General features: G+C 40.0%; 1 protein-coding gene across 2 annotated transcripts in view; it reads left to right on the plus strand.

Annotated features, from left to right (window-relative positions):
* polrmt (polymerase (RNA) mitochondrial (DNA directed)) overlaps positions 1-18,662 on the plus strand; it is a 71,413-nt gene that overhangs the window by 18,419 nt on the left and 34,332 nt on the right. For both annotated transcript variants that reach the window (XR_005699047.1, XM_040052779.1), the window contains exons 9-15: positions 754-993; positions 3,625-4,410; positions 4,840-4,962; positions 6,945-7,067; positions 8,154-8,333; positions 9,366-9,452; positions 11,550-11,663. Coding sequence is in view for 1 of the 2 variants with exons in the window: in XM_040052779.1 (XP_039908713.1) it covers positions 754-993; positions 3,625-4,410; positions 4,840-4,962; positions 6,945-7,067; positions 8,154-8,333; positions 9,366-9,452; positions 11,550-11,663 (1,653 nt within the window). In the remaining variant the exon portion in view is untranslated. The remainder of the gene's footprint in view (positions 1-753; positions 994-3,624; positions 4,411-4,839; positions 4,963-6,944; positions 7,068-8,153; positions 8,334-9,365; positions 9,453-11,549; positions 11,664-18,662) is intronic.

Genomic DNA, 18,662 nt, shown 5'->3' on the forward strand with positions numbered 1-18,662 from the left:
CAAAGCAGCTATTCTAATAACCTTAATTGTTTGTCAGCCCTGGGGGTTGCCATTTGACTCCAAGTTAAATTCAAAATAACCATAAAGCAGTTTTAATTAAAAAATAGCCAGAATAAATAGAAAGATTTGTTCATTTATCTGATGTAATATCTCATATGGCTTAGGAGGAGTGTGAATGTAGTCTTGGTCTATAACCAAGCTCTGGGAAAGTCAACCGACCGATGTAGCTTGCATTTATGAGTGCTGACTAGTAGTGATTGAAAACGTAATTTCTTAATATTCAGTCATTTCACCAGTTTTGGGTTTTTTTTGTAAAAATTTTCTTGTATATTTTTGTATTTCAGTTTTCCAAACTTTTTAAGAGCCTGGTAAAAAGATTTTGATTTTCTCTTCCCTCTGGCGTTCTTTGCTTGAGTCTTCTCCTCTTTTAGCCACTGAATAAGCAGAAATAACAGAACGAGATGAAATAACTCAGGGCAGTGGAAATTATAATCACTAGCAACTAGATAACAGCGGAAACAAGAAATGCAGAGACAGGCATGTGGGGTACCCGTTCCATCAGTCGTGGTGATCTGGAGGATCCAGGACTTAATACCAAGGATATACGTGCAGACCAAATAAAACCAGCAAATCTAAAGCTTGCTCATGCTAATTTTCATAAAAGAGAAAATACTAGAAAATGGTTGTAACTCTGAATCTTTATGTCTTTGAGGTATTAACAAAATTAAAACAGCCAACCTTTTATCCATGCAGGTGTATGACGTCCTTCCAAGGGAGCAGTGGTGGAAGCTGGAGATGGAGCAGAGTTCAGGACCTACGCTGCAGGGGGGCGAGACAAGCTGGCCATACATAGTAACTCTGGAGCTTGGCACGTACATGGTGGATATGATGGTTAAAAATCTTAAAATTAATAGCGACATCCTGAACCCAGCCTATGACAGGAAACTCATCCCCATCCTCTACCACATGTACACCTTTCGCAGCACCCGGCAGGTACGGTGGAAGTTCTCTCCTGGTCTGTTCCACAGAGGTATCATTGAAGCGCATGATTTGATAACCTAGGGTTGGTGGTGACTCTATTAAAGCATTTTTTAAATGAAGCACCTATTACAGATTCCTGACTAAACAAGAAGGTTGACACAGATCCTCTTGATTAGGTTCCTTTTTTTGCGTTGCAGACTGAGAGACATAAAGTAAAGTAAAATTTTATTTATATAGCACCTTTCAAGGTAAACAAAATCGCATAAAAATCATAAAAGTTCTTCAGAAACGGACATACAACCTCAAACAAACAAAATCAACCAAAAGCAAGTTTAAACAGATACGTTTTTAACTGCTTTTTAAAAGAAATGAGTGAGTCCACAGATCTCAATCTCAAAGGGAGCGAGTTCCAGAGTCTGGGAGTCACCGATACAAACGCTCTGTCACTTTTCTTTTTACCCTTGTATGCTGGACAACCAGCAAGTCCTGGTCACAAGACCTCAGGGACCTGCTGGGGCAATAAGGAAGAAGAAGATCACTGATGTAAGTTGGGGCTACACCGTGCAGGGCCCTGTAGGTCATGATTATAATCTTAAAATGGACCCTGAACTTGACAGGGAGCCAATTCAGTTGGATCAGCAGGGGAGTGGCATGGGAGTATTTGGGATACTTTGTCAGAAGCCTAGCAGCAGCATTCTGGACAACCTGCAGTCGTTCCAGGGAGGCATTACTTAAGCAAGTAAACAAGGAATTCCAATAATCTAAGCGAGATGAAACAAAAGCATGAATAATCATTTCCATTTCAGAGCGTGACACAATGGGACTCAGCAATATTTCTTAATTGGTAAAAACACGAGCGAACCAAAGATTTAACGTGTGTGTCCAGCGTCAGAGCTGGGTCAAGTGTAACACCAAGGTTCTTAATAGAGAGTTTAATATAAGAAGCAAGAGGGCCTAGATTTTTAACCACGAGGGGAACAAATTTCTCAGGAGCAAAGACAATGATTTCAGTTTTCTCAGCATTTAGTTTAAGATAATTTCAGTCATCCAATCTCTAATGGAATCAAAGCAGGGCTGGAAGATTTGAAGCTCAGAAACATCAGGTGGCCTAAAAGAGATATATAGCTGAATATCATCTGCGTAACAATGATACCAAATATCTGTAATCGAGCTAAGAAGTTGCAGAAGAGGGAGTAAATACAGAAACAGTAGTTTCTGTTGAAGTCCAATACCTTCTGATAATCTGATAAAAGGATGTCTGAGTATTAACCCAGACCAAGAAAAATATTCTTTCAATTGAGATTTATGGGGGAAAAAAGACCAAAGATTAGGGGATCTCCTAGAAACTAGGGAAAATTATATGATGGATTAGAAAAACAAAATACAACTGTTGATTATAAGGACTCTCGATCAGGCAAATCAAATTAATTGTGAATTTTTGCTAATTGTGTACAATTAGTCTGATTAAATGATTGACCCAAAAGAGTTTAAGAATAGCAGACTTTTCATTAAAAGAAAGAAGCCATGCAGAAGCAGAAACAAAGCGGGGAAAAAACTTAAAAAGCCTGACCTTCACTTTGGACAAGAGAACTGTTCTAAAGCCCGTTACCTTGAACACTTGAGCAACCTCCTATCCAGTGTGACGCTCAAAAGAGTGTCTTTTATAAAACCATTTACCCACAGTGTGAATTGGCAAAGGGAACAGTTGAGTGAGATGAATAGGTCTCACGCTAATCCCTTTTTTAGTGTCCCCTTAATTGGCTCGCTGATTTACTGCCACAGGACCCTGCAGGAGGGTGAGGCATGTGTTGGGGGGTGAGTACAAAGAGAGAGCGAGAGAACTGTGGATTTTTGGGACTTGATGCACTTTGGCAGCGGGGCATACCTATTGCTGAATTTCCTTCGTGTGTAATTTTCTGTCTCTCTTTGTTCCATTCTACCGTCTTTTCTCTTATTCTTCCCGTCTCCCTTCTTTCCCTGGGTGGAGGTTAGCCCATCAGGGGGGCATCCTAATGATTTTACTGCGCAGCATGAAAGTCTGACTCATTCGTGCAAAGCTGAGGTGTTTCTGTCAGGTTACAGTGATTTTTTTTTTTCTTATTTTCCTGTCACTGCGGTAACTCTTTAACATCAAAGCCCTGTTCTTGGAAAAACTATCGTGCCTAATCCTCTGGCTCCGGAGCGGGGTTGGCATGTAACAAATATAATAACAGTCAAATAAAGATGTTACACTTGTTTGTTTTTTTTCACATTTGCGGAGCTACAGTTGCCCATTTTATTGTGATTTTCAGTAATTGTTTAACACAAGTAGTATGAATGGCAGCACTGATATCAATAAATTTTTTTTAATCTCAGCTGTTAGATTTTTTTTAAGACAAGATTCAGGTTATAAGAAGTTCTCACATGTCAGTTATGATTCAAACTTATGATTCAACAGAAGTCGAAGCGTGTTGCTTTTATACTTTTATTAATCAAATTTGCACTTGATGCTGACCATATCCTGTCATGATTAACCAGGCTTTAGAAATAAGCTGAGGCAGTCCCTTTCATGTTGTTGTAATTGAAACAGCAATCTCTGTTCACTGGTGTGTCTGCTCTTTTTTTAGTTTGCGACTGATTTTCTTGTGATGTTTTACCCGCCAGGTTGGCTTCATCAAGCCCCACCCCATCCTTACTCAGATGCAGCAGGAAGCCATGGAGACCAAGTTGACTTTTGACTCCTATGTGATGCCGATGCTGTGCCCTCCAGTGCCCTGGACATCAGTCAAGTTTGGAGCATACCTGCTCACGCCGACGAAGCTGATGCGCACAGTGGACGGGGCGACCCAACACGAAGAGTTGTTGGAGAAATGTCAAAATCTTCATGCCATCTATGACTCTCTCAACCAGTTGGGCAACTGTGCCTGGAAGATCAACAAACCTTTGCTGGACATTATTATCTCCATCTTTAATGATCGTGGAAGCGATAAGCTAGACATCCCGCCTCCTTTGTCGGAAGCCCCCAAAATCCCCCACTTTAACCCACAAGACCACAGTTATACAGCTAGTGAGAAGGCCCACATGAAAAGACAGGTGATCAATGCCAAAAAGAAATGCAGCGAGATGCACAGCTTACGTATGGATGCTCTCTATAAACTGTCCATCGCCAACCACATGCGAGACGAGATCTTCTGGTTCCCTCACAACATGGACTTCAGGGGACGTACCTATCCATGTCCTCCATACTTTAATCACCTGGGAAGTGATGTCACACGGGCAATCCTTGTGTTTGCGGAGGGGAAGCTGCTTGGTCCCAAGGGCCTGGACTGGCTAAAGATCCACTTGGTGAATCTTACAGGATTAAAGAAGAGGAGCTCACTACAGGGCCGACTTGAGTATGCCAACACTATCATGGAGGACATACTGGACTCTGCCGACAACCCTCTAAATGTTAGTACTTGCTGCTCATTCACTGTATAGTAAGACGTTCCACGTACACTCGTCACAGTCATAGAAATCTTGGTAATTTGGGGTTTTTAATGAGTTATTTGAACTTGTTTGTGCTGTGGGCAACTTTAATGACTTTATTAAAAAAGAATTGAGTTTTTGGATTTTCTCTAATCTATACAGACTCAAATATATACATACACACTCACTAATATTTGGTTATTTTCTCTTTATACTGGTTTGTACGTATATGTATTTCATAAAAGTGGATAAAGCAGTTTTTAATTACTGGGACAATGCCAATGACACAATGGTTTAACTGTCGGTCTAAACATTGAATACTAGAATATGTCAATTTTTTTTTTTTTTGTATTCCTATGAAAGGTATGTATGCAGTATAATGTGCTATGTGCTTGTGACTTTTTCTCTCAGGGTAGAAAGTGGTGGATGAATGCAGATGAGCCATGGCAGGCTCTGGCCTGCTGCATGGAGATAGCCAATGCTGTGAGATCTCCTGATCCAGCACAGTTCATCTCTCATTTTCCTGTTCATCAGGTACGTAACAGACTGAGAGAGTCATGCTTAATGAGTAGCATATCAGTCACGTAAAATTCCAAATAAAATGTAAAAATGTTTTGAATTTTGGAAAGCTTGTTAGAGTTACTCATCTTACGTCTTCTTATTGTAGTTCAGGTTTATGTCTTTCGAAAAAAAAAAAACGGTTGCATCATTCAGTGGGTCTATTTTAGATGGCAAATCAAAGTTAACAAACCAAGACCTCCTGTGCGATGTTCACCGTTTTATGTCATCTGCTATAAACCTGTCAACCTTATCTTGCAAGCCAGAAGCCTTTTTGACATATCCTGCACGAGGATCTGACATTTAAACCAATGCGTTTTCTCAACAGAAAAAAGCAACAGAAAAATCATATAAACGATTGTCATTCTTAGTGACATGCTATATTTGTAGAACAGTGTATATACATTAACTGTGGAGCATCTTTTTGTCAAGAATTCCCTGATTTAGACCATTAACCAAAATATGTGGCTGAGTAAAGCCTCATCTCATCTGCACCGCAGGCCTTTGTTAATAAGGTTCTTATAATGTTGTTATAATGTAATTTTCTAATTTTATTTTCACTTCTCAAAATGTCTCATTTTTGTTGCAAAAGAACATTTTAATCCCATTAGTGATTACAAGCTATTGTCTGTCTCAGATTAATTATACCCAACATCGCTGAAACGCGCACTAATAATAATGCATGAAATGTAAGGAGCAACATTTTCCCATGCCTTCAAAGAATAAGACAAAGAAGCTGAAAAGAGGATTTTTTTTTTTTTTTTTTTTTTTTTTTTTTTAGACCATTAGACCAAAAGTGAGTGTAATTCACAAAGTATTTAGCACTTCCTCTTTGTAGATGTGTTAAAAAGACAGTATCTCCAATACTTCACTTCGGGGGCGATTGTGGCTCAGGAGTTGGGAGTTCGTCTTGTAATCGGAAGGTTGCCGGTTCGAGCCCCGGACAATCTCGGTCGTTGTGTCCTTGGGCAAGACTCTTCACCTACTGTCTACTGGTGTTGCCGATGGCGCGATATGGCGCTTCTGTCAGTCTGCCCCAGGGCAGCTGTGGCTACAACTGTAGCTTGCCTCCACCAGTATTGTGAATGTGAGAGTGAATGAATAGTGGAATTGTAAAGCGCTTTGAGGGTCTCAAAAAGCGCTATATAAATGCAATCCATTATTATTATTATTATTACTTAATTGAGTGGTGAAGTTCAGCTAAACTACTTTAGATAAAATTGAGGCTTAGGGTTTGAATGAAATTAAATGCATATAAAAGTAAGCCTCAGGGCTCAAATTAAGCCTCAGGGCTCAATTTTATTTACTTTAATTCAATTATATTTATTTTAAATCTGATTGATGTAATTTAGTTTACTGCCTTTGATAGATATTGAAATATATGGATAAATAAAGTTGATGACCAGGAGTCAAGTTGGGTGAGCTTAGACTTACAGTTGTGAAACTTAAATGTTGCCTCTCCACAACAACACATGCAAGCACTATAATCCAAACACTAGTGTTACATAGGGGACGAGGATCAAAGAAGGATGGACAAGAATGAAGATTTATCTGTCCTGATACCCAGATACATATATCTACGTTGCTTAGCTTGGTGTTTAACAACTTTAATTATGATAAAGTGAAACCCAAAGAAAAAAAAGATGAAACTGTATTATTTTATACACTTGTAGGTTACATGTTGGTTTGAATAGAGTGAAAAATTAAGTTTACTCTTTGGAATTAAGTGCAACAAAGCCTCAACCACATAACATATTCCCAACATATCCTCACGTTCATGCAATTCATCTTATTTATTCTTTTTTTGTGCTTTATTATTTGTTTATTGGCAGAAAGGCAGACCTTTTAAACCTTGCTCCTTGGATGACTTGACCCAGTCAGTGCGGATCCTTGTGATTCTTTCTCTGCTGTCTGCCTCCACAGTCGTGCTTTAATCTTTTTCTTCACCTCTTCTCCAGGACGGCTCCTGTAATGGTCTCCAGCACTACGCCGCTCTAGGCAGAGATGTTATTGGTGCTACATCAGTCAATCTCATGCCCTGTGATGTGCCCCAGGATGTCTACAGCGGAGTTGCACAACAGGTCTGCTCTGTTACTTTCTTTGAACTGCGCAGACTTACGGTTACACAGATTAATGATGGCACATATCAGTTGCAAAGCATGTTGCAGATCTTCACCTGTTAGTATTCAGACGGCCCAGTGGATCCCACAGTGAGTGACAAGCTAAGGCATTGAGATTATATTTTAGTTTAGGCCTTGTCTTCAGAAGTGCTTGGTTTCTCTTGCTTTGCATGAAAGTGCAGAGACGAGACTGTCTCATGTCTAAAGTCTTGAATGGTGAAGCATGAGCCTGCGTGCTTTTAGGAGACACAGTTGGAAGATAAGTGTGATGTGCTGACATTTCAGTACCGGAAAATTCAGAAAGAACAGAGCAAAAACATCCATTTCAGAAGTCCACACACAGTGACTGTAATGTTTGCCTCAGAGTATTGCGTTTATTGTTAGATACCATGATGACATTAGCTGTGATGTAAGAAGCTACATGGATAAATAAGTCGTCTTGGGGTTTACTATACAATAACCACTGTCATTGGCTGGTTTGTTGACCTTGTCTCCAGGCACAGTTGCTAATCTGTTGGGACCCTGTTAAATTAGTGAATACCTGGACCAAGGTTTCCTCTTCTAGTGACCAGTCATCGTTCATGAATTCAAATTCATTTTAAAAAGAACGATAATTGCGAGGCAATAATTGCACTTCTGCTCCTCTTCTGCTCTCCACATGGACTCTTTGCCTGCGTACAACCAAAGCCTGTTTAAAGATGATTAGTCTAAAGAATTTGGAAAAATCGTAAAACCTTCCCTACAGACTCACTATATTGTTGTTGTTTTATGTTAAACAATAAGTAACACTGTCAAGAGTCACATTACTTAAGACTGCTTTACAACAAGAGCTGAAAAATAGCTTTGCTGATCATGAAATGAGTTTTCTGCTTCTAGTCTCAAAGCTGTGAGGACTCACTTCTGTTATAAGTGAAAGCAGTTGTGACATATTATATTAATGTCACGCAGATGTTATCTGTGTTCATTTTTGGGGAAGCTTTAAATTGTCCTTCAAAAGACCTCCTTTTAAAAAAGAAAATTCATATGTAAGTTGTCTACATGTTCCAGGTGGAGGAGTTACGAGCTCGGGATGCAGAGAGCGGACTGAAGATCGCCCAGGTGCTGGAGGGCTTCATCAGCAGGAAGGTGGTTAAACAGACAGTGATGACTGTGGTGTACGGAGTCACTCGCTATGGCGGACGCCTCCAGATAGAGAAAAGACTGAAGGAGATTGACGAGTTTCCGAAGGTATAGCAACGGTGAAAGAGGGTGGCGAGTGAAAGAGTTCCTTCATACACACTACGCTATTTTTAGCACGGTATCACCTCAGCACGACGGAGCGGCCCCTTAACACAGGACCTCCTCTGTGTGAGGGGTTCCTCTCACTTTGTGTATGTTCTTGCAAACGCTTTAAACTCTAAAGGTTTTGCTATTTTTAAGTAGCTTTTTTAATACTTACTCTTTTATCTTCTGCACGAGTGTAAAGGGTTTAAAGGATTTAATGCACTGCAAATAGCGGCCACATATTGTACAATCATCACATTTGTTTCTGCAGCCAAAGGTATTTCAGTCAGTTTGACCTTGACGTAAAGAGTCATACTACACTGTCTCTAAATGAGCTGCATGGAGCCTGAACCGACGCTTTTAATATTTACTTTGATCAGATTTATTTGTGATCACATTGCATGGACGTTTCAGGGAATGCAATCCAACAGTAGCTATATTTGATATCCTGCGCACAGCCACTGCGTGTCTATTTTTAGTTATCTGCACTTTGATTTGGTTGGGCCTGAATTCTCCTTTGATGGACACACCCATTCTGTTACATGACACCAAGAAAGGAGAATGGAAGAACTGAATCTTCTCACAGCGCTCCAGTGTTCCATAGCTATACAATTCCTTACAACAGTTAGAGTTAATCTCATTGTCTGTGTAGATGGGATCAGCACAACTCTGCTGTCTACTATCTCACAGGCATTCTGCTAAATGACTTCTGGATAATGTTCCTAATTGTTTAAACAGGGAATTAGGGGGGAGTGTAATTGTGAGTGATTACAGTGGGATGGATGGTGAAAAGAGGGCAAGGCCTTCTGTAGAGATCATATCAGTGTAATGAGATGCAAATGAGATACCCTGATTTGTAACACTAATTTGCATCATACATGTAGCCACCATTCGAAGCACAATTAAAAGCTAAAATGCATGTTTTTAATTTTTAAAATTGGACAAATTAAATAGTTTGACCAACTATGAAAGACTCCTGTGTTGTTGTTTTTACAGGAGTTTGTGTGGGATGCATCCCATTACCTGGTGCGTCAGGTGTTCAATGCCTTAAAGGAGATGTTTACAGGGACCAGAGAGATACAGGTGAGCTCATCACACGTACATTACAACATATGCAAATGATAAAATGATCTTATCCAACAAATTATCATCAATCTGTGGTGGCACTTGATTAGAAATATCGTTAAACACATTATTTGGGGAGATATAATGACTTTTTTTTTTCCCAGGGAGTGCTGGTGTCCTTTGTTTTCTTTATACTCGGCACTCTGTATGTTCTTTAAAGTTTTGGAGATGAGAGCACTATTGCTATTCTGGATAGCAATGTTGTATTCTCGATATATATGCAAGTTTCACTAGAACACATCCACACATGCAGTAAAAACGGCAAAAAAATACAAGTATTCATTAAAAACTGCAACTAAAATAAAAGTATTCGAGCTTTTTCTCTGTGTTTATAACGAAGATACCATTTATTATGGTAACGTTTTATTTTAGATGAGTTTCTTTAAAATGTTTCACAAGAAAAGTCTTATTATTTGATACTATCAAAGAAAATAAAAGAGAATATGCCTATAATTAGTGTGTAACCTCTATATTTTTTTGTTTTATTTTTTATTTTTTCAGTGTACAGTAGGTTAATTAACAAGCTACAGGCATATATTTCAGCATATGTGACTAATAATTAATCAGTATTTGCTTTGACATACAGACTTTTAAAGAAATTTCTGTGCTTCATATTCAACTAAACTCATTATAGTCTTGCAAAGATAAATCTGGAAAAGTTTTAGTCGGCACTAAATTACGTTGTTTTTAAATGAGGTTTGTTTGTTGCTAGGACATTACAAACCTCTAAAGCATGCTCTGCCTACTGATCTACTGCTGCAGATAGGCTCTTATTTGAATTTTATTAATGGCGTGTTTACTTTACTGTTACCCTGCCAATGGCACCTATTCATCACATAGATTCCATTAATAGATTTAGGACGTGCACCTGGTAGGGGATTGTATATTATCTCTAGAGGCAGAGAGGAGTCTGCCGAACCATTATTACCACCAACCACTGTTTTTGTGTGCGTGTCCTGTGGGAAACACGCAGGGATAGCCCAGTCTGAGATGATAAATACCCTTCCTAACATACCTTGGTGCCAATGTGATGCTATTGCCAGCGTGAGTGCGTAAGTGTGTGTATCCCCCGCTGCTTTTATAGGTCACATCCACTTGCATTTCACAGGGAAGAGCTGAAGTATGAGGGGAAAGAGAGGCAGCTGATCAATCCTTGACGCTGTTATCCCTGACCTCGCCTACGTTCTCTGTACATTTCCCATTTATCCTGTCAACACTGTTGATCATTAACTTCAAATTGTGCTCCCACTGTTTGTCTACTGTCTGTGCCCACCTCTGTCTGTATGTTTGCCAGTCAGTCAATTTTTCAAGATGTTTTTCTTGTTAATCTCTGACGTCGGTTTCTTTGCTTTTGCGGTTTCCTTATTTTGTGCTTTGATTGTAGGAGGCGAGGTGATGTTTAATGGACCAGCTTCTGGTCAGGTTGCTAACTCCAGTTGCTAGGACATATTTATCTTTCCTACAGCTCACTGAGTGTGCATTTGTATGTGTGACAAAACCCTTATGGGACATTAATAGGGCTTCCATTTTTGGAGGCAGACTATTCCAGACACATATGCAAACAGTGCTGTCGGATATTCCAGACTAAGCGACACTTCACTGTTCAGCAACAAGTCTGCAACAGTTGTTAGTAGGTCCTTAAAGTAGAGCAGCAGAAGTAGAATGAGCAGTAAGTGCATAAATCTTTTGTTGATGCTCTAGTCTAGGCAATGAAGTGTCTATTTTTTCCCTGTTGTTTCAAATGCATCGTAGTGTTTTTTTACGGTTTAATTTTGTGAATGCGATAACTTGAGAACAAGGCTCCGTTGGATTTTGGGATTGATACCACAGGTGTGCCTACTTGGAGGCTCAGAGATAGCATTGGTGTCTTAGCCCTGTCTAGCCGAACCTGAAATCTCCATCAACCTCATTTAACCTGATTTAAATTTAGTTGCACTCTTGTCAGTAACATGCTCTAAACATACAAGCATGTCACACACGCATTCTTGACTAATATTAAATATTTCTATCATTGTGTCCCTTCATGTTACCTCTGTTTGAATCCATTTGTTACAGGACTGGCTGACTGAGAGCGCCAGGCTCATCTCTAAGTCGGGTCACACTGTGCAATGGGTGACACCCCTGGGATTACCCATCATTCAACCGTACCACCGCACACGCAACCAAGTGGTAAGTCTCACCTTAAGACAAACGTGGAAGCTCTTTAACCTCCTCTCTGTCTCTCACCGGTCTATTGCAGTTTTAACATGATATCTGTTGCTTAAGTAGTAACATTAGTGGCAGTTTTCTTTGTGTCTGACAATACCTGTTATCTCCGTTGGCCTTGTATGTTAATCTGTTTCTTACTTGATGACTGTGTATCGCTTCTCTTCATGGTCATTCCGACAGCTGAGCCAATTCATTTCCAGTCTTCATTTCACTATGTTTTGAGAAATTCACCACCTGACCTTTATGCTGTTTTCTCATATCTTGGCTTGTTTGTCTTACTTCTCTTTATCTCTGCTTTCGCCTGGTTTCTCCACACATCTACAATTGACCTTTTCATAGCACATACTTGGGGTGGCTGTAGCTCAGGTGGCAGAGCAGGTCAGCCACTAATCAGAAGGTCGGTGGTTCGATCCCAGGCTGCATCCTGGCTGCATGCCAAATATCCTTGGGCAAGATACTAACCCCATGTTTGCCTACTGGTGGTGGTCAGAGGGCCCGGTGGCGCCTGTGTCCGGCAGCCTCGCCTCTGTCAGTGCGCCCCAGGGCAGCTGTGGCTACAATGTAGCTTGCTATCGCCAGTGTGTGAATGTGTGTGTGAATGGGTGAATGACTGAATGTAGTGTAAAGCGCTTTGGGGTCCTATGGACTAGAAAAGCGCTATACAAATGCAGGCCATTTACATACTTTACACGAGTTAGAGAACAAAGTGTTAACTGTTCTCTGACATTGTTCTCGGACAGAAGGTTTATTGAAACTTTCTGTCCTATTTTGTTTGTCACATTTAAGATTTGATACATCATTGTATTTTTGCTCTGACTAATATTTCATTGATGTATAAAGGTCTTTAGGTTAGTTGGACTTTATGGAATTTCAAATGAACCTGGTTTGTCATTGGCTTAACACATGAGCTGAATAAGCATTTACACGTATTTATAGTAAGTACCCTGTACTAAAGGTACCCTGGCTTTTAACCGGTTTTGAACAACCTGGATTTTGTTAGCGTTTGTTTGTTTGTTTGTTTAGAGAAGCAGGCCATCATAATGCTGCTGATAGAATATTGTAATTGTTGTGAGCAGACAAACTTTAATGGAGCTCCCCAGAATCACTATGGAGATCCTGGCGGTATCATATACAGAGAACATATCTGTAGCTTTTATATAATCAACAACACTCACATATGCGGTGTACTTATAGGTGTTGTGCTGTTGATTATATAAAAACCGCTGTGACCGCTAACATTCCTGTTTATGAATCAAGTGAAAGGTGGAGACAGACATGTAGTGTGTGCCAAGTACAATCAGAGAGCTAGCTGTGGGCTTGCCCAGCATGCAGCCTGCTCTTTTAGTATGACATCAAGCATAAGGTTAGCTTAGAAAGGGAGTGACACCTCATGAGCAGGTGCAAGAGAGCGAGGGTGACAGATGGTTTAGTCCCCTGAGGGTGCATCTCTTTCTCTCTGTTGGTGTAGTAGGACACGTTCCCCTGATTTGATCTGCTTCTTTTAGTGTCCAACAGGGACAATGGAAATGATTAGCTGTGCTTCTTTTCAAGGCCTAAATGAATGAAAAGATAACTTCATGGCTGATTGAGGTCTTAGCTTATGTTTCACAGATAGCTTTCTTCACCCCCTACAATAACTCACTAATCCAGTTGCATCACTGAGCAACAAAAATGAAACTAACTTGCAGAAAGGTCACCTTTTCTCTGCATAGCTGGATTAAATTCAATCTCCCAGTCTCCTCTCTGCCTCTTAAATCCAAGGCCACTGTGTTTTTGAGGGTCATTAGTAATTAGACTCTTGATAGAGTGGAAAGATGAAGTATAATGCACAATGAGAAAACCAATAACTGGGGAGACAGTAGCTACAGTGGCATAACATCAGTAGTGTGCGTGTGTGTGTGTGTGTGTGTGTGTGCGCATGCATGTGTGTACATTGCTTCATTTCTGTTGGTTTTCCCTGTGCATACGGAGTTGGGATACAAATGCTGACCTTTGTAATCAAGGATTTTCCATGGCTGATGGAAGGTGAGGAAATTGGAGTAGGATAGAGTAGCTGAATGAAGCATGAACATACATCAGGGAGGCAGCCTAACAGGATTGGGAGATACTAATCGGATCATAGGTCACTCTGGCTCAGATACCCTGTTTATTTTTATTCCCTCTCCCCAACACAGCTACAGTGAAATCTCACTCGCTGCGGATGGTGACACAAGGGAATCATCAGCTGGATTGGCTGGATTTGACTGGATTTTGAGTTTATAGGGTGACTAAAAGCTTGTGATCTAATGTCCTCTATGCGGAAAGAATCAGTTACTTTGGTTTTTGGTGGTGAATGCTGATGGGCACTGTGCATAATTTCTTTTTTTGTACAGTACTAAAGAGTAAAGTACAGTGGTGGTGGCCTATAGCAATACAGAAATAGTGCAGTGCTAATAAATAACTAAATGTAATGGGTCACAAACCCTCGGAGCTAATCCCTTTGAATAAAAGTTTTAGCAAATCGGTCGTGGATGGATTATGAGACAGTGGGCCCCGAGCACAGAGATGTAAAAGATTCCCTGCTCCCTGATATGAGAGTGAGATACATGCACATTGGTGGTCATTTTTTTATAGCTTTCTGTTTGTTTGGTTGTTTGCAAGCCTTTGCCATCTTTTGGCTCGCCTTAAGTTTTTTTTTTTTCTCTGTATGCCTTTGTTGTTCTTTATCAAAGATAGATATAACTACTGATTTACTCGCCAGATTTCTATGAGCTTGGTATGTGTTCTCACTTCTACCTCTCTGTTCTCACTTGTCTAGTAATGAAAAGATGGTAGGCTGTGTCTGTGAAGCTTGTTTTTCTTTTGGATATAAGCACGTTTTCTCAAAAGTTGAAAAACACGTGGTCTGCACAGAATAAGTTGGCTTTTCATTCAGATTCTGGTGAACTATCTCTAAATGTCGATGTGATGCCCTCCATACCTCCTCATGCTTTGGAACAGAAGAAATGCTGTTCCCAGGAGAAGCATGATGTTTCATTGAATGTGCAGAATCTTGTGGCATTTTGGGGTGAAATCATAAATGCAGTTTGAGTATCAAAGACACCCCCAAGAGGTAGGCAGGAAAAAAAAAGTTTGTAAGAAAGAAGATTTGGAAAAGGTCAGTGAAAGTGTTGCTTAGGGGGGCGGTGTGAGATTGTGAGTCTCCAGCTGTTTTCATCTGTCTTCTGGAGGAGAAGGGAGAGGCCCAGAGGATACACAACAGCAGAGAAAGGTGGCGTGTTAAAAAATAAGGTGTGTGTTATAAACCATCATGTGATGAATAGGAATACCCCTCTTGGCTTTTATGTAGTTACTGATGGCTTTTGTATCCATGACCATCTGCACCACAACCCTGACGTGATTTAGACTACAGGACCTTATTCCCCACAGACACACAGCAGGACTGGCCGAGATCTCGTTAATCACATCCAGGGTTTCAGTCGGATCCTGTACACAAATCACACACGTATACATTAAAATGAAGGTTATGGCTTTTGGTAGTGACCTCATTAACAGCGTGGCAGTCCATTACTCACATCGATGGTAACCTCCATTTCTTTCTCTCTCGCCACATCCATGTCACAGTTTCTCCTTTCCTTTCCTTAAACATGTTCCCTCACAAGTCCCCCTAAAGTGATGATTGATGATGTGGCAACCATTGCAGAAAGTAAAGGGATGCAGTGCACATCTGTTCCACAAGCCTTCATTCATAATCGTTTGATTCTGTCATTCATTACTCAGCATCCTTAAATGCAGTAGAGCCACTAACTGAAACATACAAACCACGTCACCTTTCCACCAGACCCTAGAGAGCTTACCATATGACATGTTTGCTTTGCAGGAGGTAATTATAGACTCATGGGGGAAAAAAACAAACAGCTGAATTGGGAATAGTTAAAAGAGAGATGTGCACCCCTGTGAGTCCTCAGTGCTCATTGAGAAGAGAAGCAAGCTGCATCAGATAATGGAGTTGTCCATTAACACTTGACTTGCGGTTATTTAAGTCTCCTAGGGGTGTCATAATGGCAGTGGTCATGCTGTGGTTCTTTTAGAAGTCATTTGTGCAAGCTTGGGATGCTGTGCGGTTGTGATTCAACCTTGTGCGTTAACTAGAAGTTAACTAGTAGTTCAATCCCGAGTTCCTCTGGGGCGTCAAAGTTCCAAATATCCATCAGAGATGGGTGTGATATTTAGTCTTTGAAGGCTTAAAATAAGCAGATGTGTATGAATGTGGCTTGGTAGAAAAGGACTTGTTGTGTCTCACATCCTTTAAAAACATCTGAGGAGACCAGTTGTAGTTTTTGAAAGTAAAATGTTCCCCCATTTTTCAGCTGCGTAACAGTTTAGGGCTTTTTTGTTATTAGCACACTATGGGTCAGATTTACTAAGGTTCTGTTCCAGTAAGAAACCCACTTTTGCCTATGAAAAGCTTCTGTCAGGATTTACTTTGCAGTATCAATTTTGCAACAAGCATTTTTGTGGCTGGTTATTTACAGCACACAATTTACTGCAAGTTGGGGAAAAATATTTGAAAGATGAACAAGTGCATCCTGGATGTAAGCCCTGTGCCTATTCACTGAGTCCTCACCATCATCCTCACATATACTTGGCCCTCAGTATTACTGTTTTTTGGTTAACCGAAGGAGAACTTATATGAATTGAACTAAACTTAACGGAGCATGAAAGGGAATGAGGACGAGTATCCCAAAACAAAACACCTACAAGGATGTGTGTTGTTTCACAGACAGCCAGGTTACTTTTTACCACGAGGAGAGAGATCTGTACACACACACATAGAAAATCTTTTCTCAGCAGTGTGCACACACACAGCAACTTTTCATGTTTCTTTTTTCTGTAATTTATCTATTGAAGCCATTATGTACTATACTGAAATGCCACTTTTAATGAGTGAATGAAAATAGGGGCGATCTGTGCATTTATGCATGCGGCATGGTAACAGTATCTTCATTAACACATCAAGGGCTCAGGATCTGACTATCAATAATGTTTTGTGCTCTTCTACATATTGTCCAGGTCAGCTGTTACAAACAGCTTTCAGGTTTATATGATGGAAAAGTTTGTAGTAATGTATCTATCCTTTAGATAAACACCACACTCAGCCCCCAGCAATTTCCAACACAAGAGTTTGTCCGTAAAAGCTTATTGATTGTCCTTCAGCTGCTTCTCATTCATCTGAGTTTTCAGAGAGAAATACATGTAGAATACCTACACTTACTCTGTATTATTTTAATTATTAGGCTATTCTTTACCTAATCAGGTCTGCTTATTTTTGGCTCACTAATTTGTAATGCTCTTGATGGAATTCTGGTGGTTGTTGAAATTAACTGATCGTGTCCTTGTTTATAAATTAGCATATTGTTAGTAGATGAGCCACAGAACTTTCCGCTTTTTTGCAATTGCAGCATCATGCTAATTTTTCATATTACAGTGTTCAATGTTTCAATGTGCAGGTACTCCAGTTTTTGTATCTGAACCCTTACTTCATGCCACGGTGTTGTGGTAAGTGTAGAATCTGGTTTAGCGTAGTGTTGGTGACAAAAGGCCTTGCCTGAAAAAGACACACAGATCATAGCTTTTATGCTCAAGGAACTCTATATATTAGTATTATTATTATATAAAACTCATGTCTTGAAATGCTATTTTTACACCCAGTTTATACTAGCCTGATGCCAGTTAACGTAATTAGTTGTAACTGATGTGCAGATCACTGGAGTCACATTTTACACAGTGTTTTTCCACCACTTTGAAAAAGTTATCTTATGAAGAGTAAAACGGATGAAACGATTGACCCAATCCAGAAACAAATTTTGACAAAACAGATTTTACAGTGAGTCAAAAACAGCCGGTGACTGATAGAAGCATCCATCTAATGGACACCTAAGCCACCCAAACTGAAAGGCTCATCACTCAGCCATCATGCTACTCAACACGGATTTGATGATTATTATTTGCCTGTTTGTGTTGCAGTCCACGTGTTGACCTAAAAAGCAAGGAAATGGATGCAAATTTGTTTTAATGAGAGCTCATTAATTATTGGGAACAAACAAACAAACTCAAACACATTTTCCATTCAATCATAATGCTGTGAGTTCAACTTGTTCTGAACAGTGAAAATGATATGCGATGACATTAAAAGCACTTGGATTACTCTTAGTACAGATAAATGTGTTTCGCTCTGAAGGTAATAAATGGCATCAACCAGCATCAACGCTCCATTCCAACAGTGAAAAGAATAAAATAACATTAGTTTAGGCTCAGTGCAAGGCAAGCACATTCATCAGTGTGGTTGTCTGTTCCTAGAAGTATCTCTTTCTTGATAGTACCCTTCATTCCCACCCAGGCATGGTTCCAAGGGTCAAGGAAAGACTGACCTGATATACATGTTTGGCACAGCTAAATGGATGGACTCCAATCTTACAGGGACCAAGTCTCCTCTCTATCAGCAATAACTATGAGTAAAAGCCTGAGTAATGCTGCATTTCATTTATCCTTCCTTTTAATTTGGTTTGCTAGTTATTTATTAGGGTTAAGTGGATAATAGCCCTATGGAAGCCACTTCTTGGTGGCTCATACATGAGTATTGGACTCATGATGGATATCTAAGGAGTCAAAGCCTACATTACCCACAGTGCACAGTTCAATTTAATTACATTTTTTCTACTATGGCTCTCTTTTCAATCTCTTATACAAATGCAACTTCTAGATGTCCCCCCCCCTGTCCCTGTGTGTGTAAGTGAATGCTGGATTCACTGGAATCGATCCCTGTTTTGTTTTGTTTTTGTTGTTGTTTTTTTAAAAATCAATCTTATTGTGGGGTTGGACCACTAAAATCCTAACTGTAGACAAAAACCACAGATATTTTAATTTAATTCTTCTTGGTGGAGTATCTGTACCGCCCGACTCCATGTATTCATTGATCTA

This window comes from Simochromis diagramma, unplaced genomic scaffold (genome assembly GCF_900408965.1).
Source record: "Simochromis diagramma unplaced genomic scaffold, fSimDia1.1 OVJJ01000419.1, whole genome shotgun sequence".
In the NCBI taxonomy this organism is placed as follows: Eukaryota; Metazoa; Chordata; class Actinopteri; order Cichliformes; family Cichlidae; genus Simochromis; species Simochromis diagramma.